Source organism: Athalia rosae, chromosome 6 (genome assembly GCF_917208135.1).
Source record: "Athalia rosae chromosome 6, iyAthRosa1.1, whole genome shotgun sequence".
Lineage (NCBI taxonomy): Eukaryota > Metazoa > Arthropoda > Insecta > Hymenoptera > Athaliidae > Athalia > Athalia rosae.
This window is the reverse complement of record NC_064031.1, coordinates 10,992,111-11,015,762: the sequence shown is the minus strand read 5'-3', so window position 1 is coordinate 11,015,762 and position 23,652 is coordinate 10,992,111. Positions and strand designations below refer to the sequence as shown.

Genomic DNA, 23,652 nt, shown 5'->3' with positions numbered 1-23,652 from the left:
CGACCCTAAGATGTTGTCTATTTTACCAAGCCTTTTGTATATTCTAACCGCCCGTAATATCCCCGTAGAATTCGAGGGGGTGGAAATCATTAACTGGGTTATTATGGAATCTTCTTTCACACCGGCCACTCCGTGATGCTCGTGCGACCCATCATGGGGTGAACAAAATGGCGCGGAGCTTTGACCAGGTAGTCTGGCCACACGACCGACGTTCACACCCCACCGACTTCGCCCTACTTGTTTTTTTAATAGATTCGAACGCAACCGAGACTATTGAACGACGGATCTAACGTCGTCGAAGAATAAATGATGTTCCGTCCATTCTGGACATTAACGGATGCGTATCAGTGATGCATGCGCACAACGGGGTGGGCGGTGTACGAGAGGATTTCTAGTATGTATGTGTATGGAGTTACCTCAGGTGCAGTGAATATTTGCATGTACTTTGCCATACATTCGATATACATATATATATATAGCCAACGTCGATGACAGTACTTTCCACTAAGAAATGGCCTTATTAAACTTTGAAACAACCTGAGAACCCCGGAGCTTATCGTGGTCGTAATTAAACGATATTACCAGCCAGCGGTAGTAGCAGCTACGATATTAGGACATAAGTTTAACCGTTTTATGTGTATTACGAGTACGGTACCCATACCTAGAACTTGAAGAGAAGCGGCAGCCCAGTGGGAATTCGGAATCTAATTTTCGCCCGTGGGAAAATGTTTTTGTTTTTTCCCTCCTACGTTCTCTTCGATCACTGCTGCTGACTATTTTCCACGGGGATTTGAGAAAGTGCACGAATCGACAAGAACCAACCTTCTTATACATCACTTCGGTGTCATTGATCGCGAAAATAAGGTATGCTGAGTCGTTTTATGCGCTTGTGCAGATTTTTTCTCTTCGAGCCGAAACAGCTTTGTAAGAAAAACACATCGAGGAGAACTCTGGATTTTACTTGACATGATTTCCTTTTCATAATCGGTTCGATTTGATAGCATCTCCCCTCTGTGGAAAAATTCACGATCTGGTCCGCGGATGCGATTCCAAAAAAGTGGGTTGGGTAATCAACTGAACGAGTCTACGAGTTACCGTAGGTTTCGTTAATTACGAAAGAGAAAAAGAAGAGGTAATAATTGTTGATTGTGTCTTTTTTTACGTTATTTATTTGAGGATCGTTGCTGATGTATGTGAAATCAATCTGACTGTTTTTTACACAAGCTGGTATAAGAGCAATTTCGCGAGACGTGATTTTTTGTAAATTTCTCATAAAATGCGGAGGGTAGATATAGGAGTGGAAAGAGGAGCGACCATTTTGTCTGGTAACCGAAGAAGATTGTTTGTCTTGGAATCTACGTCTTAACCAAACTACTAACTCACTTACCACTTTGGAAGGGCAAAGTGTGCCAAAGGATTCGATTCCACTCAATTACCCACCAAGCTACGGAGAATTCGTGTTTGCACGTGACAGTATAGCATCAGCAATAGTATAAAAATCCACGTTCTCGGAATCTAGCATAGAAACTTCATCCCGCACGTCCATGTTTTTCATCTGTCTCAACACACCCGCAAATGCAGCTAAATAACGTATCAACGCAAACACAAGGCACGAAAGGGATAAACAGAGACATGATGATATCTCTTTTTGCCCACATATATCCCCATTCCATGTGTTGCCACTGTTGAGGGGGGGAGGGGGGTGAATCGCGAAGGACGATATCCAGACGGAACGTGGTCGACCACCACGATACAGTTTTCCCCGATTAATCTAGTGGGATATAATTTTGTAAGCTCAAAGTTTTCTCAGTCTCGCGTCCCGGATGCCATGAAAAGAAAAATGTTATCCGATAGTTTTGTGTCTTTCGCTTGCTTGTATATTACATATAATATAATATACCATATCTGTACAGAGTAGGCGACGACGTGAATCGTGCATCGCTATGGAAAAAAAATTCTTTTGTACCGCGTCGTCGGCTGGGGGTTTGTCGGCCATGCGGATATATATCGTCGGTTGTGTGACTCCTCGGAGAAATTTGACGACGACGCGACGTACGTATGCGGGCTAACGTCCTCGAGATTCGCTCCGAGCAGCTTCTTCACGGACGCGGCGTTGGGTACGCGTGGGTGGTAGTGATGTGCACAATGGAATATAATACCCGCGTATACTTTTCCCTACACGTACGCCGTCGCGCTGCACGTGTGCCTTCGCGACGTCACCTCGTACCGCGATGAAGACAAACTTCTCAACTCGCTCCATAAAATTACCGAAGCGCGTTGTGAGAAAAATATGTCAAACAACGACTCGGCGCTATCAGGTTTCGTAATTATACGCGATTAATTTTTTCCTCTCCTTCTCTGCTTCTCTCCTACTTTTTCCCGTCTTCTCGCACCGCGGCTCGCCATCTTCTTAGTCAGTCTAGGAGTGTTCCCGAAGGGAATGAGCGAAGCGAAGCATTGAAAAAAATAAATGTATGAAACGGGAGAACAAAAAAAAACTAGAATGAGGGAAAAGGCACGAAAAGCAAGTTGTTGAAAGCGTGATTTACTTTAACTGCACCGTAACACAGCTGCGTACGTTTTATGGTGTATAAAGGTAGTGAGTCTAGCCGGCCAGATGGATGCCAAAGGTGGTAGGAATGGCGGCAAGTCGCACTGCCAGTGCCCCGGGTCTTATGTATGTACCGATATAGGTATAGCGACAGTAGTATTTAAGGTACTTTACGTTACAACACTGGAGAGACCGAGAGTTTTATTCCATACATACGTATACCTGCGTGTATATATATACCCCGTGTACATTTATACACCCACACGTGTCTCTGGGCGTATAACCGTATATATACATGTATATAGTACGCGACGTAGCCTCGCTCAACTTTTCGCGACTATTCGGTCACAGCAGCTTTCAAGCTACTAACATACGTCCCTGCCTTAGTTTCTACCCCATAAAACTGTGCCACATATTTCCGAAAAGTTTCTCCCAGCCAAAGTTGGCCACGGGACAAGAAAGAAATTCACAGCATGGATAATCTTGCAGTTTTCTATCATACGTGTATCTTATATATCTGTATCTCCCTGCACCTATCTTAGCAGATTAAATTTTATAGGAATCACAGCTTTATTTATTATACCGGTTTTTCTTCTCTTTCTTTTTTTTTTGATTCGTTTTTTCGGAAAGTTTTGAAATTTTTCCCGCACAATGTCCTCCTAATGTACCGTGCATAGTAGTATATAGGTAACGCTGTATATCCACATCGGTACGCGGTCTAGACGCCCGAGGTGTTTTCGGTCGGGGTAAAATAGCTGAAGAATATCAGAGAAAGAGAGAAAAGAAAAGGTATAAAAAACGAAAGAGGTATTTGAGTGTATATGGGGGAAAAATGTGAAAAAAAGGAAATACCGGTAACATTGAATCTGTGAGTTACTGAAAGAAAGAAGAAGGAAAGAAAAAAAGATCAAAATTGTGAAGTAAAACAATAGAAAAAAAAAGTAGAATCGTCGAGGGAGTCGGATAACTTCAGACTTTATAAGGTTTGGTCAGAACTCTCGGCTCAGGCCTGGCCCACGGTTGATGCCAATTCCCAGTATCAATTTTCGCGTTACATCTTCGCTCTTATTGCTCGGAGATACTCGGAAATTATTTTCTACATGTTTATTCGCCACGTACACTTTGAGACCGGCAGGTCCGAACCTATTTTAAAAATTTAAGGATGGTTCTGTCCTGGGACCTCATTCAGAAATGATAACCTTCAATTGCTCACGATATCTATGAAGCAAGAGTGTAGGTGTACTCGTGGAGTGTTTGCTGTAAAAATTGAACTTTATAAATTTTCTTAATGTACGTGACGGTGCGCGGGCAGTTATGGAAAAGTAATAAATTCTCGAAGGCGGTGGTTTACGGGAAGCGAAGACGAGTACAGAGGGAAACGGCGGGGGGGAGGGGGGGGGGGAGGGGAATAGAAGTTGGTAGGGGAAGGAAAGTGGGGTTAATATTGAAAAGTTTCACCGCCTATTTATTCACCGTTCTTCACGAGTGAAAAACTTTTTTACGGAGCTTACCAACTCTTTCTGCCTGTCCCGGCACAAGCGTCGGTCCACCCTGCGATTCCCCCTTTTTCTTATTTTTCATCCGCACCCACACCATCCGCAGAGTACCGTCGTGACCACATTTTCAATCGCTCTTTTTCACCCCTTCCTTCTCCTCCCTAAGTATTTTCCATCTCTATTCATCCGCTCAACGTTTCGACGTCGCGAAATTCAATTGTTTCAATTTTTCATATATAATTTTGCCCCGCTTCAAAGTTTAAACTGGTCTTCTTCTTCTTCTTCTTCTTCGTCATTTTTTTTTTCTCCTCCTTGTTTTTTTTCTCTTCAATTTTCTCTCTTTCTTCTTGGGTTTCCATTCACGTAGGGGTAGGCGGTGAAACGGAAAGCGCGGTTGTGCTCCCACCTCCCGCAAATTCGATTCGTGGTATATTATAAATCTTATATATATACCCGAGTTACTTCCATACGTTCCCTGAACCCGACCACATTTTTTCTCGTTTCATCCTCTTCCGTTCTACTCCCTCGTACAGTTTTACCCATTCGCATTATTCTACATCGCCGCATTCTACGTTATATACGACGCGAGTCTCGCACTCGTAACGTCCATCAATCCAGTCAAAGTAACTTTAACATTCAGGGTATAAACGATTTAAAATTCCCCCCCCCCCCCCCCCCCCCCCCCCTTTCAACACAATTAATTACACCCCGTTGTTCGGCTCCTAAAGTTCATCCCTCTGTTGCAGTATTCTTGTCGGCTGTTGATTTTCTTATCCTTTTATCCTTACTCTCTCCGTTGTACATGCGACACCCAATCGATACACCGAAGATTGTGTACACCTCAGGAACGGAGAACAGAGCAACGAGCTAGATAATGCATCAAGAGGATATTAACGAGGATTCCAATTAATCGATACGCTGTTTATATCACGCGCAAACCCCCCGATCCCAGATAATATCACCACCTATACAGATATGGATGGTAATATCTACCTATCCTCACGTTATTATAATTATACCAGGCTCATAGCTTCATCAAACTGGCACCTAACAAACAGCTGGCTACATACATATGTACCCACGTACGCCCGTTTAGCTCGTTTGCGAATCGCTTCGCGGCCAAGCTCGCTTCGACAACTTTTCGAATACATACCTATATATACATGCGTCGGATATTTGCGATGGTATGGTGGGCTTTAGGATTCATTTATAGGACGCGTCTTGTCGAAGCTTGGAAAGGCGAATAATCGTCGGAGGAAGGAAGGTTGAAGGTACTCGGTAGTCGGACCCATTCCGAAAATTTGGGCAAGACTCGTTCTGTAGTCGAATACGATTGAACAGGTGAAAAAAATCCGATCGGTGGAATCGATGGGGCGCGTCGCTCTCGAAGACACGGAGACCGTAACTGATGTAGATAAGAAAACGTTGATCGGGTAGAAAAGTGAGGATGAGAAATCAGTTTCAAACTTTTATTTATGATCCGGTGTTCGAGCGTCGATCGTTATTCCCAACGGACTGATTGACGCTCAAATCCATCGAATGAGTCGTTCGATGTTCCACCAACATTCTTGACACTTTTTTTCAACATGACACTCCGGAGACACTGCTCTAAGAAATGGACGCGGGTTGAATTTGCAGGTTACTATTGAGATGATTAATGACAACGGCAGAATCTATGTCAAAAATGTCACGAGGCGAAGCTTTATGTATATAATAAATGCCATCCCCTTTTCTCGTCTTATCGATTTTCAGACGGCGAGATGACAGAGATATTTACTTTTACATTATCTCTCTCATTGAAATCGGTTGATTTCGACAAGTTTTTGGCGATTCTTGTCGGAAATCGTCGGTATTTTCAGCAGGTAAATCAATGCGAGGGTTGTTTGGATAGGGAGGCTAGAGGTCAGGTGAGTTCATCGGGTTTGTACTGGGGCACTGGGCTTTAGCTATGGTAGGGTAAATTACCTTATGGGATTGAACCTGAACGTCAGCCATATATTTTGGGTTCAACGTAGGATACCTTCGCCGTCTTTCTCTCCCAGAGTATACCTGGGAGCACATTACGCAAGTCCCATAATTAACCGTTATCCCTAATTGAAATTATTGGCCCGTTTGTCCAGGTAGATGGTACGTAATTTGACGCAATGCGAGGAATCCCTTATACCCAACCGTACCGCGGTTTGCTAGTTTCCTTCACCGACTGCAATCCTATTTTCCTAATTAACCAAATCCTAATTCAACCATTCAAATCCGCTTTGAATTAATAACCGTGCAAATTAGACGTGTGGTATTACAGATTTACCCAACCTAACGTGAGCTTACCTAACTCGAACTCGGATCATCCACCGCATCCGTTTTCGTAGAACAATTTTTAACACTCCGAGCTTGTCAGATTTCAATACGAAGTTAAGAAGCTAATTCGTCGCGGTTTTGTTCAAAGAGAAAACAGAGGAAATTCCATTTTCAACCAAACATTGAATATGAGAAAATTAGAAAATTAGCGTGTCGAAATATTTGCATAACGAAGTCATGGATTGTATGAATATGAGCTTCATATGTTCGGTACAAATTTCTCATCCCTCGTAAGACAGACTCGTTGATCGCATTCATTAGCATCTCCAAATGATGAATTTAATTTTTTAAAACGGTCAGACGTCTTCAATTTTTGTCCTATTTAGCAGACGATACTTATACACATATATATACGCAGAGGTGCGCTGTACCACTCGGTAATTACACTTCACTTATTACTGCCGCAAATTCACCTCACTTCACTTCACTTCATAACAAATTTTCAGGTCACCCGGTCGAGAGTTTTTTTCCGCACTTGCACGGTAGGTGGTGGCGGTAGCTACGTATATATATACGTAATTTTCGCGACGTGATTTTTTGATCCATTAAAAAAAATAAAAAAAACGAAAAAAAAGAATCGACCCCATTTATCTTTCTTCCGAGTGGTTGTATGGATACGAATTCTCGACGATTGATCAAATCTGATAGCGGCAAGACCCTGGTCTTATTTATTGCACAGTGAAGGGGAGAAACGACGTCACACGACGGTGTAGTGCGTGCTCAGACGTCGCAATTGTTGCCTATAAAATCTCGCTTAATTGCAAGATATATAGATGAGTAGATGTATGGATAGGCATTATTACGTGTTACGTTTAGTCACAACGTTTCCCGAGAGAATCGAGAGACGGATTAAACCGTATAACTTCCGCGGAATTCCATTCTCTAACTATACAAACGACAATGGCGATGCTAATTACATCTGTAACGATAGTTCACATTCGGGTAATGGTACGCGATAACGTTACAACCGATTACGCGCGAATGAATTTTTCACACGAATCAGAATCGGTTTTTAGACGAAAGCATGAAAATTGCAAATTGAGATGAGGACTATGAAGAAGAACAAAGTTCCTTGATTTATTTGTTTTATGATTTGATGTACACAGAACCAACCATCGTTCTCATATATATATATATACGAAGTGAAACTTTGCAGTACACCTTATTTACCCGGTCACGCGGTGAGGAAATTTAAAGTTGAGTAATTAGCTCCGTAGTTAATTACATTATCGACAAGTTTGCCTCCTACGTAAATGGCACAAGATATATGTTTTATACCAGACAAACTACGAGAGCGAAGGGTTGAAAATTCGTCGTTCGCTTGTGTCTCGTCTTTCACCTCAATACCGACGGTTTCGCAAATGCGGTGCGATGTAGGCGGACGATATACATATATAAGTACATCTATAAATTTATCTAACGCTGGCTACAAGTGAAAATATTCGTAAGCGTTGCATCTACAGCGGTTCGAAGGCACCGGAAAAAGTGTCGTCATCTCTACCCGTCCGTCTTTCTTGTATACGAGCAACGCGGAGGAAATTTTATACTCGTGACGTTGTGTATAAAAAATGCAATTCAATTTCTGCCCTAAGATCTTGAGGGTATTTACTCATTCTTTATTTGTTACTCACTGCTGCTTATTTACCTCTCTTTTCAAGACTTGTCAGACTCCGTGACTCGGGGTTTTCAGATACGAGAGCGAAAAGAAGAAGCATGAACCGAAGAGAAGGGAGGGGGGGGGGGGGGGGGAACAAACTTCTTCATAAAGGTTAACGAGAAAAAATCTTTTAAATAAATATTATCTTCCATTGAACGTTCGTACATATTTCGGTATAGATATCCGTAGAAATGTTCGAGGGAATACCTTACACGTATAAAAAACTTGAAATCAACACCTGGCTGCAGCGCGATTATTTATTTATTCATTTATATTTATGTACCGCCATTTGTACATGAATTTTTTACGTTCTTTCGTATACGTATATTTGTATATCGTTTACCAATTAAAATCCGAATAAACTTGAGGAAATAGAAAACTTTGCAGATTAGTTTTGAGTAATTACCTTAATTTAATTTTTTATCCACTTTATTATATATGTATTCGGACAATATTTTGTTTCCGTCCGATATATATTTCCGTCTGAAAATATTCTTATCGGACTTACGATCGTGTGCCATTATACCTTAGTATATACCCCTTCCGACACGGGAAATACCAGATTTCGCGAAACTGAAAAAACCTAAAAAGTTTTACAAGAAAAGTAGAGGAAGCGCAGATGCGGGGCTGCCCGCTGTATTTTCACAGACACATTTATTCGTAGGTCAGGTTAGGTAACTACTCTCAGAAGCTTAGCGAGGTGTTAGTAAAATACGTTATCGGTTCGTGCTTACATACATATATTCAAATTCCATGTAATAAAAAGACGTCGATACATTGCATACATACATACATAAAATGAGCATATATCGCGGAAACTTTCATATTCGAAATTAACATTTCCAATGGTATACGGTGCGAGTAAGGGTGATCCAGAAAATTTCATTCGGGATAATGTGCCGATAAAAAAATCATTCTTTTATCACATCAGACCCCTGTCACGTTCGTGCGATAATTCGATTTGATACGCATTCGTCGTGTACGCATCGCGGACGTATTTCTCAGAGAAACGTCTTAATATTTGAAACAAATAAGGTGAAAGCCTGTTGCTCTCGTACAGGTACACCGACGAGTGTGCCGTGCCGCGAAGACAATTGAAAAATGAGGGTAAAACAATTCTTGCAAAAAAAAAAATAAAAATAAAAATAATGTACGCGAGTGCGGTGCGCGCGGTACGACGACGGTAATTATATTAGAGGACTTAAACTTCCCGCCCCTCGTCGTTCCTCATTTTTGTCTCGTTAGTTAATTTTACATACCACGTACGTACCCCGCGTAGTTGTGTAAATAATTAACAAACTAGACCGAAGCATTATCAAGATAAATAATTTACGCATAAGTATATTTATGTAATACAATATACGTACTGGCGCACTTGATTGCCGACCACCACCAACAACAACAACTGTAATTACACGAACAATTATTATAGGCTCAAATTGGAGCTTTGAGTTATTAATGTAGGTACACACGCACACGCAAACACACCTACGTATGTTTGTGTACACCCGATACGAGCTTACTACGTAGTATGGGGTATGAATTACCCCGTGACTGTGTGCACAGGACAGACGGGGGGGGGGTAAGCCCACTGAAATTGAATCACGGCAGTGCAGAGAGGTACGTACGTTAACCCGTACGTGAGATGATCGGATGCTACCGAAATCGGGAAGAACCCCGCGACGAGTGCTGAGGGAAAGTTATGCGGAGGTTGTATTTATGGTTTCGAACAACGCGCACATACGCGAGCGTAGCGGAAAACCTGACCATCGCCGACCACCGAGGATACCGAGACCACGTGCTGTGAACAATAATTTCAAAATCACACGAACATGGACATCGCATTTCTACCCTCTGAGCGAAACTGCCCCCCCCCCCCCCCCAGCCCCCGGCTAGCGCTGCCGTATCGGTGATTCAAAAAAGAAAAAGAATGGGAACTTTTTACATTTTACCCGCGACCACCTTTTCTACCTCCTGCAGACTCCCGTCACGTTTCTATGTACAATATAGCGTATAGCTATGTATAAGACTTTATTAGAACCGGCTTTAAAGCTGACGTTTCATTTTACCTTTATATACAGACAGGGGTTGTTGCTCTACATTTCAACGAATTTTATACGTCGCATGCCTCGAGCCTCGGATTAAACAGGTGAAACACGTACGGCAATTAACGAACAACGATCGTTTTTAGACAAAATAATAAAGAGATTGTAAAATTATTGAATATAGTAGGCGCGATGTATGTAATAAGGTAATAAGAGAAAGCGAATCATGACGAAGTCGAACGGTAGCTTTTTCAGATATTGGAGAACATTTTCGTCGAGCCGTTTCTGTGACGGCGTAGAGAAAGGGGGTTGGACAGAGAGAGAGAGAGTGGAGGGGGTGAAAAAAGAGATATAAAATAATGGGGATGAGAAATATGGGGAAAGAGAAAGAGTAAATGAAAAGGGAGGGAAGACAGAGGACGAGGAGAAAAAAAGCACGATGAAAAAGAAGATAAAAAGTATACGAAGAGAAAAGAAACGGGCGAGGCGACGAACTGAGGAGAGGAATGAAAACTTGCAGACTGAATTTTTTGCATGAATGCCTCCCGTCTCAGTAGATGAGTCCTCGTATAAGATTGGCCAAGTCAAGTGAACGGAAAAATGAATTTTTTAAATCCTTGAGAAAAACCTGCGAATAACGCTCGAAAATTGAGGAATCGTGATGATTCATCCTTCGGTAGAAGTCGTTGAATAAATTTCGTGAAAATCGGTCACTACGAAACACGGATATGCCGTTTCCGTCACACGTTCACTTGTTCCTCTTCTTCTTTTTTGTTTAAACTCAAATTTTGAAATACACAGCGGACAGCTATAAACGTGATTCTGTTTTTTTTCTACTTTTCATCAACCGGTTCAATTTCGGTTGATTTCTTTTTAAGCCGTTGAGGATAAGGGTGGAAAAGTTATGATGCAGCGCATACCGGAGGAAAATTTTTGTAAAACCGAGGCGATATTACTCCGCTCAGAGAACATACGGTGACGTTTTAATAAAATTATCTTGAAAATCAAGTAGCTGGAACGGCCATAAATCTTCATCTCAAAACTTCCAAACTTGAACCTCTTCCAAAGTGTCCCGCAGCGCGCGCCACTCGCCTTCAAGGAGACCAACCGACAATAGGGATTCTCCGGGCACTCGGTGTATAATAATCAAACCAAAAAGCGCTGAAAAATTTTTCATCAAATCGCGGGATTTTACACCGAGTAAAAGTATGCGTTCTCAGCGGCCGTACGACCACGTCCGGATATCAATGAAAATCACACATCCGGCTACCGAGTGCCCACCTCACATATCCAGTTCACTAGTTTTTCCGTCATTTCGAAAAAATATTTGAACCACTCTGCGGTATGCGGTAGACCGTAGAGATGAAAAAGGGTGACGTCACGGAGAAAAGCAAATTTTGTAACACCGTTTTTTTACCGTTACGAACTGTCGTCCGCCATTATGCTTCAATACCGTTTGAGTTTCACGGCAATCGCGTTTTGTAATTCTGCCCGGTTTTCTCCCCAACTGTACCGTCGGGCTACGCCACTTTACCAATTCGAGTAATCAACCCTCAATTAAGTTCACTTAATTCGTCGAATTGGCAACGACCAAAAACCATAGGAACAGGTTTGCGGGTGGTACGCGCCGGGACTTTTCATAGCATTTTAATTTATCACACCGGAATTGTCTTCGCCGCGGCGACGTCGCGTTTTAACCTCGACTCGATGAAATTGGCGAAATAAAAGCGGACGCGGAGTCGCTAAATTTACGTACGAATGCATCACGTGTACAGTTGGACGAAACTTGTACCACCTATTCAAAGTGGCTAGTTCACCGCAATACGTGAACAACGTCGTACGTAATGAAGGCTCCGGTCACTTTCCGTGGACGAGGAGAAGCGTCCAGATTCAGCGCGCTAATTAATTAAGACTTTACGAGGACGTCGCGAGACACCGTTGCGCGCGTTATTACATTATCTCGACGAAAAAATTAAAACTCACCTGTTACTGTCAGTGTAATGTGTTGGACGTTGTTACATTCTCTGTTAACCGCCAGGTAAGTCGCCTCGCATTTGTACAGACCCTCGTCCTCCAGTTTCAGGTCTGGGATTTTTAAAAAACTCTTCGTCGCGTTGGTCTCGTACGACATATTCGATCTGCGAACAGGCGAAAAGAAATGCATGTGACACAAGTTTTTCGAAAATATCTTCTCCCTCTCTACGATAGTCAGTTTGACGAATCATTTCTTTCTTTATTTTTTATTTTATTTTTTTTTTTTCGCGCTCACTTATTTCCTCAATGACGCGACGTCACGTTTATCGCAAATGTCTCATTCCTCGCTAGCTAATTCCTCTGGGAGGAAAAAAGGTCGCGAGTTATTCGGTTACGTGCCATTCGCGGGGTAACGTGTAGTTCGCTTGGGTACGGGCGATTGATAGATATTCCGTAGAATCTATACAGTCTCCGTCCCGCTGATAAAAATCGTCAAAATTCTCGTGGAATTTTACGTGGAGATTATATCCGTGATATATTCCGTCGTTATTATTACTGGAATACGTGGATACTGGGAGCGAGGACGATAGAAAACTCGGCGGTACACAAGACGTCGGTACGCGGGGCGTACGTCGTCGTAAGGGATGTCGGGGTATCGAAGACCCGCCGTAAAAATATGTACATACCGTTCGCGAATGTACGCTCGTTTTATATTTTCAGATTGTGCGCTCAAACAAAAGTCCGTGGAAACGAACGCCAGATGTGAAAACCAAGAAAGCGATATCTCGAACGGATAGATATTGCCTACTTTTCCCTCCTCCTTCTTGACTTTCATATATACAAAGCTCTGTATTTCTTATTTCTTTCTCTCCTTTTTTCCTCCTTTTCGTTTCTTCGGTTTTTTTTTTCTCTCTCTCTCTTTGTGTCTTTATATTTTGCTCGGACAAGTTAAAAGAATGCAGAATCTCCTGTAGCCGGAGGGTTCCTCCTTCCTTCTTTCTTTATTTCTTTCTTTCCTACTTTCTCACGGCGAATTCCCAGACCGGATATTATCCCCCTGTCGTTGATACATCGTACAAGCGGTACAAAAACCACCCCTCGATATTTCGCTATGAAAAATGATTACGTTCTCTGTCACGGATCTTGATATCGAAGCCGATAAGTAATTCAATCATGACAGGAATAATGCCGGCGTATCTACATATATATATATATATTTATGTATTGACATGTATGGGGAAGGGAGTAACTCGTACGTGTCGGTATAAAGGACTTCCCGCACGAGCGGGGTGAGGATAAAAGCCAGGTGAGGTCAGATAGCGGGCGTCTATTATCCTTGGCTCGGGGGCGCTGTGCGATTCGAAACTTGGGAGTTCGAAAGTCTTGAATTGGCAATGCCCACGGCGATTTCCTCGTTCGCTAAATTCCGAGCAGACCATAGAGTAGACCGCAGCAACCACTGCCGGGCAGCCCAGGTTATGACCGCAAGGATACCACCCCCCCGAGTACCGTAATACTGCACCCTCTTGATGAAATTCGATATTCCCACGATAACTTTATCGCGCCTTCGTATTATACGCATGTTCACATGCTTCCCGGAATATTATCATTATCATTGAAAAAGACCTCGGCTACCTGTGGCCCAACTTGTACATCCGTTCGATATTCTGGATAAAAATTCCGGACAAAAAATTTAACAACGAACGGGGTGTAAGAATTTTCACGAAACACCGCGGGGGAAAAAAAAATATTCCGAAGCGCAAAGCGGGGATCGCGTGTCTTATTCGGGGTATTTTTTTCTCCCTTCTTTTTTTTTTTTTTCTCAAATTCTTTCGGCGTTTACTTCCGCATACGGTTTATGAAGAATTTCAATTAAATTGAAGAACGAAATACACGGGACAGTCGAGCTCATTGTCCTTTTTGTTCTTGGTTATTTGGAAGACGAACTATTCCAAACGATGAAGCAGCGACAGTTGCCTAATACAACCCCCTGCAGTTGAAACGATTTTTTCCTCTCGATTTTCCTTCCCACTTTTCGCTCCCTGAGATACAGCCAGGCATCGCTTCAACGTCCCACCGTTTCGCTTGTCCTCACATTTGATTTCGCCGTTGGACCGCGGATCACTATACCCGTTCGCTGTCGGTATAATATTTCCAGAGGGGTAAAATTCCGAGATGAAGAGAAGCCGAGGGTAGGCGGAGTTTTGTCCCGCGTTAGATTCGCTTCTATGCAAAGAGGTGGGACGGCGGGGGGCTGCTGGTTGCTTGGTTGATGTATCGAGTTGCTGTCGAGGCGATTTGTTAGCCGAATTAATGCAGGAGGTTGCGGAAATTAGGCTAAGTATCTCGTGCAATCAGTATTCATGAATAAAATGAATACATTTACAATCGTTAGCAGTTGAGCGTGAGACTAATTGTTTGTGTCAGCTCAGCTCCTCAACATCTACCTTAACTATTCGAAGCCTCATGGGTATAAAAATCATGGTAATGAAATTTCGTTGCATCGAACGGCCGATAGTCGGGACTCCTGGGTGACGAAATTACGCCGCAAGTTCGCCGACGTTCGGCGTTCTGTAAGAGGACACCGTATCCGGGAAATTTACTGTTTAAAATCCCGCGATGTCGGACGCGAAATAAGAGCCAGCGGAATCTTAGGAGGGATCAATTTTCATCCCTTTTTTCGTTTCTCGTCTGTCTTCGATTCCCTATTATTTACTCCACCGCTCCTTCTGCTCCTCGTTTCTCGTTTTCACGACACGAGGGTGACTCCTCAACTTCCGATAACATCGTAATGACTGCCGATGCGCCCGACGGACGCGAGCGGAGATTATCTTCGGGTCGACCCTCGCGACCGAGCCATTTATGGGTCAAGAGGGTGACAAAAATCGTATTTGGATCGGTGGTTTACCCGGAGTTTCGGGGGGAATGCGAAGACGGTATCGCGCAGCCCGGTTTCCTTCGGGTCGCCAACTCTATCGTCGAAGCTTTCGGTCTTGGGTGCGAAAATTTTTCACTCCCTTTTATTTTTTTTCAACCGTTGTTGTTCGTCTGCCTTTCAACTTCGCACACTATCGGCAATTTTGATTACGTCTTATAATTACTTGGAAAACAATTAATAACGTGGAAATTCTTAGCTTGCGACGAAGTTAACTGTGCAGAACGAAAGTCGGTTGTGTACATGTGTCAGTTGGAAAATGCTGTAGATACAGCTTGGGCGGGAGCTCTTAAAAACTGTGAAATTGTTGAGAAAAGACGAATGGTAGAAAAAATAAATGAATGAAAAGTAGTGACGTGCAGCGGAGGGTAGCTCGGGAACAGGGAAAACTTTCGACGTTGAAAGTTTCTTCCGCAAGGAGTTTAGTCCCTTAACAAGACTTATACTTCACCAGCTTTGTCCATAAAAGGCAAACGAATGACCGTTGTAATCGTCGAACAGTTTATTTCATCGCTGCCGGCAGCTCGCCGATTTTCGTTTCAGTTTTATCCTCACCTTTTCCGCCTACGGCTCGGAAGAGAAGAGCACAAATTTTTGGCACCCGTTAAATTTTATACTCGATGCAATTTTCACCCACCACCCTCCAAGCCCACTTGACCGGTTTTCAATTGTGTTCAGCTTCTTCGGTTCCGAACGAAGCGGATCTTTCGAGAGCTGCTTCGGTGAGGCCATTACGGTATATGTATATCATGTTCGTTCCGGAATGAATACGTTACTCCGTTTACTAAGGCTATCAGATTAGGCCTTCCGGACGTTTCCAGAATGAGGTAGGACGACAAACGGCTTGCTGGCTGGCGGGTAGCGTATAGTCGGAGAATTAGGAAGTGTAGTGGCGGAGCTCGTTAGCAAAACGTGAAAGTTGCTGAGCCCGCGGTCATCCGGAACCCTGGAAAGGCTCGCTTCACCTTCGCCACGTTCATCTTCACGTTTTCATCACCGCTGTAGCAGCTGACTGGGCGGGGGAGTGTTGGACGAGGAAAACTGGGCCACGGTTTCGTGCGAGTGTAACGGAGCAACGAGGATCGGCGGTAGTTCTAGTTGGTTGCCGGTATACTCCGAACCAACGATCTCCGCTTCCAGAGCCCCTAGGCAAACTGACCAAGGGGTTCTCGTTCGCAGCGTAAAAGTTGCCAACGCTTTGATTACAAGGGAAGCTGATCCCACGGGGTTCCGCACGGCGAAAAGCTCCGACGCTTACGCGGGAACGTCCCGTAATATACAGTTTGTACTTTTACGATCTCATTTGTCATTTATCGCGCCGTTGACGTACGATGATTTCGCTCCTTCGCTGTCTCGTTTCATTCGTCGTGTCATTTTTTGTACGTACCTTTATCCTCGACGAGAATAAAATCGAGATAAGTATCGAACGAGAAACAGTAATCACGCGCGTCTGGTCGATCGGACCCCGAGATGCTCGTCGAAAGATACAGAGAAAGTTGAAGTCTCCTCGCATTTTTTCCCCGTCTGTTTTCTCGAACTTTTTTTTTGTCTCCGCCGTAGGAGGAGGAGATAAATTAGACAAGAGAAAAATATTTCTCGATTAAATCGTCCGCTTCGGATATATATCGAACGGAGCTGGATCGCCTGCGACAAGATCCTTTGGTAAAGTACTTTTCTCATCCTATATTTAAAAGCGAACTTGCCACGGGGGGTGACTTTCTCCGCGAACGTTTTCCCATTCGAGTAATGGGGCCATCGTCTATCGAGGTTTCGGTATAAATAATGTTTTAAAAAGTAGAATTTGATGCCCACATTAATCGTCGGCTCTAAACTCGATACCCGATAGAATTATTAGCGGATCAAAACGGCTTACGAACGATCGTCCGCTTTCCACTCCGTGCCCGCATCTATATTCAAACCATTCTCTTCCACGGACCTCTTCCATTTTCCACGGACCCGATACTTCCTACCGCGAATCCTGCGATGTGTGACGCCGCTACTCGAATACTCCCATATTTTTCATTTCGCGTTATCGTACCGAGTCCACTTTTTCATCTCATCCATCATTTTTCTCTTTATACCTGTTACCGCGGCACCACCAACCTATTCCTCCCAGGGACGATATTCGCGAGTCAGCTGTGCGTTCGACGTTGGTCGAAATTTTTGTTTTTCGTCGAAACGATTCGATTATAGCACGGCGTTGGCTGTATAATTAATTTTTGCCATTCGATTCGCCAACGCGATGATTTATTTATTGTAATTTGTTCACGGTAATACACTCACCTTATCGCCAGGTCGCTTGTCCCTCGGGTCAATCCGACGCCCTCGCTGAATATGAAAATACGGATTGCTCCGCGGTACCATTTTATGCTGTGAAGACCGCCGCATTGAGGGAGTTTCAATACGCATGGTAATTCAACTGAGGAGCCCCTTTCGGCGTGCTTTTCACTCTTCAGCCACGGCTCGCTGCTGCCTAGAATCAAAAAAATGTGGAAAAAAAAAACGTTATTCATTTAATCACATCGCCTCAAAAAAATATGCCGATCAACCGGCTCCCGTGATTTTCACTCCGATTACATAATCCATGCATGTCTATGTTTTCTTTTTTCTATACGTATATCTTTGTTTATTTTCGAAAGAGAAAAAAAACAGAAAAAAAAAAAACATTTTCCAAGAGTTTAAACGCAGCCGCTACCAGCTCGAAATTAATTCGATTGACGTGACTGTGAATGTTAAACGAAAGTACAACGTGCCAGGCGAATTAAAAATCCGATTATAACCGCGTATATAACTTTCAACCCTAAATAACACCTGCGAACCTAAAATGACGTCGGTATATAACGAGAAAAAAAAAAAAAAAAAACATACCCCGTACCACGCAGCCGTGGTGAGGGAGCAAATATTTTTGATAAGACGAAAAAAGAATATGCACTAGTGAGAGAAAATAACGGCGAGATGTGTAGGTGAAATAAAGTAAGATGAAAGTAATTTTTCTAAATTGAAGTGTAAATATTATGCAGTTGTGGCCAAATTAAAATAAGGTAGTAGAGGGATGTATTTTATTGGGATCACGAATTTTGAGTGGCTATGCGGGGAATCAGGGTCGTGATTTTATCGTGCTTCCATAGAGATACATCGCGCCTTCCGAATTTACGACGCCTGGAAATATAGGAAGTGGACATTAATCACCCGAACTACGATGGCAGCAGGGGATATCGTCGGTGCTTTTGTCGCGATCAAAGCGCGCGTAGCCGTAGGTTGTAACGTAGGTTGGAAATCGACGGTATAATTATGTACACCGCGTGCGGCCCGCGGTGCATCGGGAACGTTTACGCCGCGTCGGGTCACCCCGTAACATGGGTATAGATACGTCGAAAATTTATAAATCTAATGACCTGGCTCCGGCTCACCCTGCAGGTGAAGGCTCGATTATGAAAACCGTTAGGCGCACGCGGTACTCCGAACTACGGTCTTCCCGACCCCTCGTCGAAATCCTTTCTCTCTCTCTCTCTTCGCGAAATTCGCAATGCGAAATCGATTTATTCCATCGATCGAATATCCCGTGCGTCCACGTTTCGTGTTCACGGATAACGGGACACATACGCACGATTCGCGTTCATACCGGCGCAAATTCTGAATTAATATTGATAAATGTCAAGTGAAATCGCCTGGAGGGTCGGTTATTCCGCGTCCTACGGTCCAAGGGATACCGCGTACAGATTGAGTTCAAATCCAACGATCATATTAGTCCGCAAACGTACGATGTCAATCCCGCGACGCATCGCGATCGCACGTCATGGAATCCGGACGAATGTTTGCGGGAATCGTGATACGCTATCGCCCGAAAATTCATCTAAAAAATACTTTCGCTTCGGTTTCGGTTCAACCGTCCCGGCTACGTGAACTTTTTACGCCCTCGGTGAACGAAAAAAAAAAAAATCTAATTATCGTACTTTGGCGAATGAAAAAATTCACGTTCGTTCAATCGTTGGACGATTTAAATTAGAGGGTGAAAAAAGTTGGACCGATTCGGGGAGGGGGGGGGGGGGGGGGGGAGGGGGTTCGGAACTTGGAGAAAACTGATCAAAGGGTGAAAAACGTGACATAGTTTTTAGGTGGGTTCGGGGACGCGGGAGATATATAGCTGTCTCAAGTGACGTTCGTCGTTGTTAGCGGCGTAACAACGCGGGGCAAAACCGATGGCCAACTCCGATTAGGTCCGTCGTTCACGTTCCCGTCCGCGTTTCGGACGTGTGATTGGATTTGCCACTGGAAGCAATTACCCAATTACCAGTGACAAGTGTCCTTTATTTTCCAACCAGCCCGCGTCCGCCGCCAACTACGTTGGATATATATTAGGACTACTACGGCAACACACATGGATCGCATACCGACTCACAATCGGTCGGCGTTTCGCTTCGCCGAATCCATTTCGTCCCTCTATGGGTTACTCGCGGTTACATAGATGGGTACGCGTAAAAATTCAAACCTCCGATCTGATGGGTTCGCAGTTTTATTTATTAAAATAGTTTTCAACGTTCGTTACTCTCCATTTTTCTTCTCTTCGTTCATTCATTCGGTTTGCTCTCGGTGAATTTCTTTTTATTCATTTACTCCTTTCATTTTTCATTCTTGCGGTTTCGCAGGGGTGTGTACGAGGTATGATGTTTTTATTGCGTGTAGTTCGCGGGGGGGTGTATACTGTATATACGTGTGTACGACGTACATACTTATCCTCGTATTTCCATTTCACACGGATGTCGACGAAGCGAGTGCCGAGAGTGTCGGGAGATTGAGCGGGGGGGGGGGGGAGAGGGGAGGGGGGGTCGGTAATATGAAATTTCCCCTTGTATAAAATGAAATAAAATGTTCTGTAAACGGGTGCAAGGTCCAGATACGCCTTCGGCATACAAAAATTTTGGCTACGTTCGGGGGTTCGAACGGGCTGCTCGGATTCCTCGGATGGCCGCGTTGGCGACGCGGCTTTACCACGTGATTGATTGACACATTCATAGAGGAGGATTGTAAGAAACGCGAGTAATTCCGTACGCGCGTCCCACGTGATACTACACGGGGGGGGGGGGGGGGGGAGGGGGTGACAAGAATTTCACAAGCCCTTGCGTCAAACTTTCCAAATTCAACACTCGGTCGATCTCGAATTCCTCTACCTCCATCCGGCGAGGAAAACTCACGGTAAAGAAGGGGAGAACGAGGACGAGGATATCATCGGCATACACAAAAATTCGACACACTCGCGAAATTGGTTCCTTCCGCTTAAATTTTTACTTTCCGCGAGCGCTCCGCGAAAACTAGCCCCGGAGATGTAGACGAAACTATTTTTTTTCTACTTCGGATAAACGTTGACGAAGAGCGATGATTTCCAGGGAATAGAAGAAAGAATGAGGGTGAAATTAGTGGAACGAAGGTCGCCCGACGTACGTCTGAAAAGTAATTATCCCCAGGGTAGTTGTACGGCGTATTATGTCATGGGTTATTAAATAGCCAGAATGTGGGGGGAAGGGGATGGTGTTTTCTCACGACTTATACCGACGACCCAAGCGACGGTCCCAATTCTCAACCCCTACGTAAAGTTTATTACTAATTAGCAGTAGGACGTGGTACGAACTACCGGCAGCTACGAATAGATGAAAAGAATTATTTTATTTATTTTTTTGTCATTTCTCGAAAAATCTTCACCCGTTTGCCGCAATTTTTCTGGGCAGATAATCGCGAGCGTTATTTCCGTTGAAAAATTCATTCGAAACTGAAATTTTGACAATTACTTTTTTTGACGTATCGATCGCGAAACGTGTATACCCGAGTTCACGGTGAACTATGAACATATTTTCGTTTCACGTTTTTACGACGTATAATACCAGTTATCGCACCATGTGCTCTGCTCTGTTGCTTCCGTATATGTATATCCGTACAGAGTTCGTCCTGCGAGATTCTTCGATGCGATAAAAATGTGGGCTTTTTTTTTTCGTTTTTTTTTTTTTTATTTCACCCTCGTTTTATGAGGGGTATAAATGTCGATGGGGAAACACATATCATATCGATAGCGAAATAATGCATCACTCTCGCACTACCCGACTACCACTGGCGCGGATCTTCATTCAATATTTTAGCGGGTTTGAGAAATTTTTCAACACGCGTGACCGGTTATGCTAAATTTTATTCACACTCATGCATTTATATATATTGAAATAAAATCGATGGATGTGTCGTCCGAAAAATCGTTAACCGGTGAAATAGGGTTATCAGTGTGCCATGAAAATTTTCCTTTCTCTCCGTTAGAAATTTGCGGTTAGTATTTCGATTCAATCGCCAGATATTCTTTCCGCACCCTATTCCGCGAATCCAAGTTATAACGCAAGGTGAGAAAAAGAAACTTACGCACAGTGTGACAGACGAAAAGTAAGGAGACGAATCCGAACCACGTCGACGTCATTCCTGTTAAGAGCTAACGGAATAAGAAGCGCACAAAATGTCCATGTATGTATTTGGTGAATTTTTTCCGCGACACACTCGTAACGGTGCTATTGTAAGGAGTGATATAAAATGACAGACTCACGAGGAATGCGAGCGAAATTGTTAGGAAAAATAAAAAAAATACTTCGAAAACCAGTCGAGAAATTCTCCCCGTAGTTTTGGCATTCGCAGAACCGTGCAACGCGTCAACCTTTACTGTCGATCGGTCATTACGTGCTTTGCTTTTTCTCTCGGATCGAAAAGGCGGTGGAAAGAAATGACGGTTATTTCTCCAAAAATTGATTCGTAGCGACGTTCACCGTATACGATGAAAATTACGTCGGCGTTTAACAAAATTTCAGGATCACAAGTATTTCGGTGGTGATAAGAAACTTCCGGCGATATAAAATATCCTGAATATGCAAGCTGCGATGCTGAGATTGGCCGGAGTTTGCGGTGACCCCGATGTATCCACGCCGGTCTTCTAAGAGCTTTACAAGCTCTGGCCATCCGCCAGTTTTTGAAGCTTGCAAATTTAACTACTTGCGCTAATATCGGCGAAGGCTGCTGCAACTCGTTTGTACTTTCCTTTGCCACGTATCTGCTAGTTTTTGAAAAGGGGTGAGGGAAAATTTACGAGTTCGCCAAATTTCACGAACACCCTGCCGGTGCGCGACCGGTGTACACTTTTGTCGAATTTGAAGAGGGAAACCACGCGGTGTTAAATTTTCTACGACGAGCGAGAAAATTTTCCACTCATCTCTTCTACCGACCGGTAACCCTCGACCCTCTCTGTACCCGTTCGAAAAACTTCCAAAATATCAATATCTCCATGCAGATTAAATTCAGATTTTTTACATTCGTACTGGCCAGTTTTAAGCCCTCCCTCTCAAAAAAAATACCCCCATTCGGTATGAAGTTTTATTCAAAAATTGAGCGTACAGTCAAGCACCCGCTAGTTGTCGGCTTAACTCTTCACACGAGCTTTCGTTGCTAAAACCGATTCTTTTTTTTTGTTGCATTTTTCATTTCCCGTTAAACCAATGGACCGATTTGACACGATATACCAATCAAATTTCGTTTGTGTCGTGTCGAAAGAGACAAGCGGCAACGTGAACGAGGTTTTTGCTTATTTTTTCGCCATCTCGAAAACATTGTCGTTGTTCTTGTTTTTGTTTTTTTTTTTTTGTCGCTTCGCAACGTTTTCGAACTACCTCGTTACCGTCTCGACTATCGTGGCCGCGTAGGTCCGATGCAAAGGTTCGCTGATCAGCGGACCTCCCAATGGGGAGCGTGCATACGAAGCGGTTAATTAACTTGTCGAACTATTCGCTCATAGCCAACCGGAGAGAATTCACGGAGAGAGCGGGAAGAGCTGATGAAAAGTGAAGAGAAATTGCGGTAGGAAGGACCCTACAGGTGACATGGCTGCCGATGCGGCTACTGCTGCCGGTTACCTGTGGCTGCGGCTTTGTCTCTGCGATATCGAGTACCGCTATTATATCGCTACTTTCGAGATGCCGGGGAATGGGTTGGGGGTTGAGGGGAGGGGGAGGGGGAAGAAGAGAAGATGAAAGGTTGTAGTCGTTGCGCGACACGTTGCAGAAGTTTTAGTGAAGTAGAGGAGCCGGTGAAGTCGATTTCCTCGGTACTACTCGCTCTCGCTCGATTCTTAGGTAAGAGTAAATCTCTCACAATCAGTTCAGTTGTCATTGTTTTGCGAATCACTCGGTTCATACAGCTGACAAGTTTGCAGAACCGAGCCCCATTGTCTTCGGGGATCTGTACGAGTCAGTTGAGGAAATGTTTGAATGCAAATGTACCTAACGGTGAGAAACGAAACTGTGAGACAACCGACAACCTCTCGAATATGCACCGATGAACGACGTAACAATGTTCGGTGAATATCGTATCGGCGTCGCACGAGTATCGATGGGTAATGAAATGCAACTCCGAGGATGTTGAAATTTGTAAAACTCATAACCCAGGTCAAAATATGAATTCACCCGATACGTTGAATCTAATTATATATATATATTACGGTGAGAAAAGTTTAGGTCTGGATTACAATTTTATACGATAAGTCAACAACTCTGATGCGAATGATTTCTCTCTCGGGTTAATATACATCTGGTTATATGGGAATGTTGGCATGTTGAAGGGTGTAAGAT

General features: G+C 43.7%; 1 protein-coding gene across 6 annotated transcripts in view; it reads right to left on the bottom strand.

The window, feature by feature from the left end:
- LOC105685017 (hemicentin-1) overlaps positions 1-23,652 on the bottom strand; it is a 131,590-nt gene that overhangs the window by 38,574 nt on the left and 69,364 nt on the right. For all 6 annotated transcript variants that reach the window (XR_007278912.1, XR_007278913.1, XM_048656857.1 and 3 more), the window contains exons 2-3: positions 17,294-17,483; positions 12,085-12,239 (exon numbers count right to left, since the gene is read on the bottom strand). Coding sequence is in view for 4 of the 6 variants with exons in the window: in XM_048656857.1 (XP_048512814.1) it covers positions 12,085-12,239; positions 17,294-17,483 (345 nt within the window). In the remaining 2 variants the exon portion in view is untranslated. The remainder of the gene's footprint in view (positions 1-12,084; positions 12,240-17,293; positions 17,484-23,652) is intronic.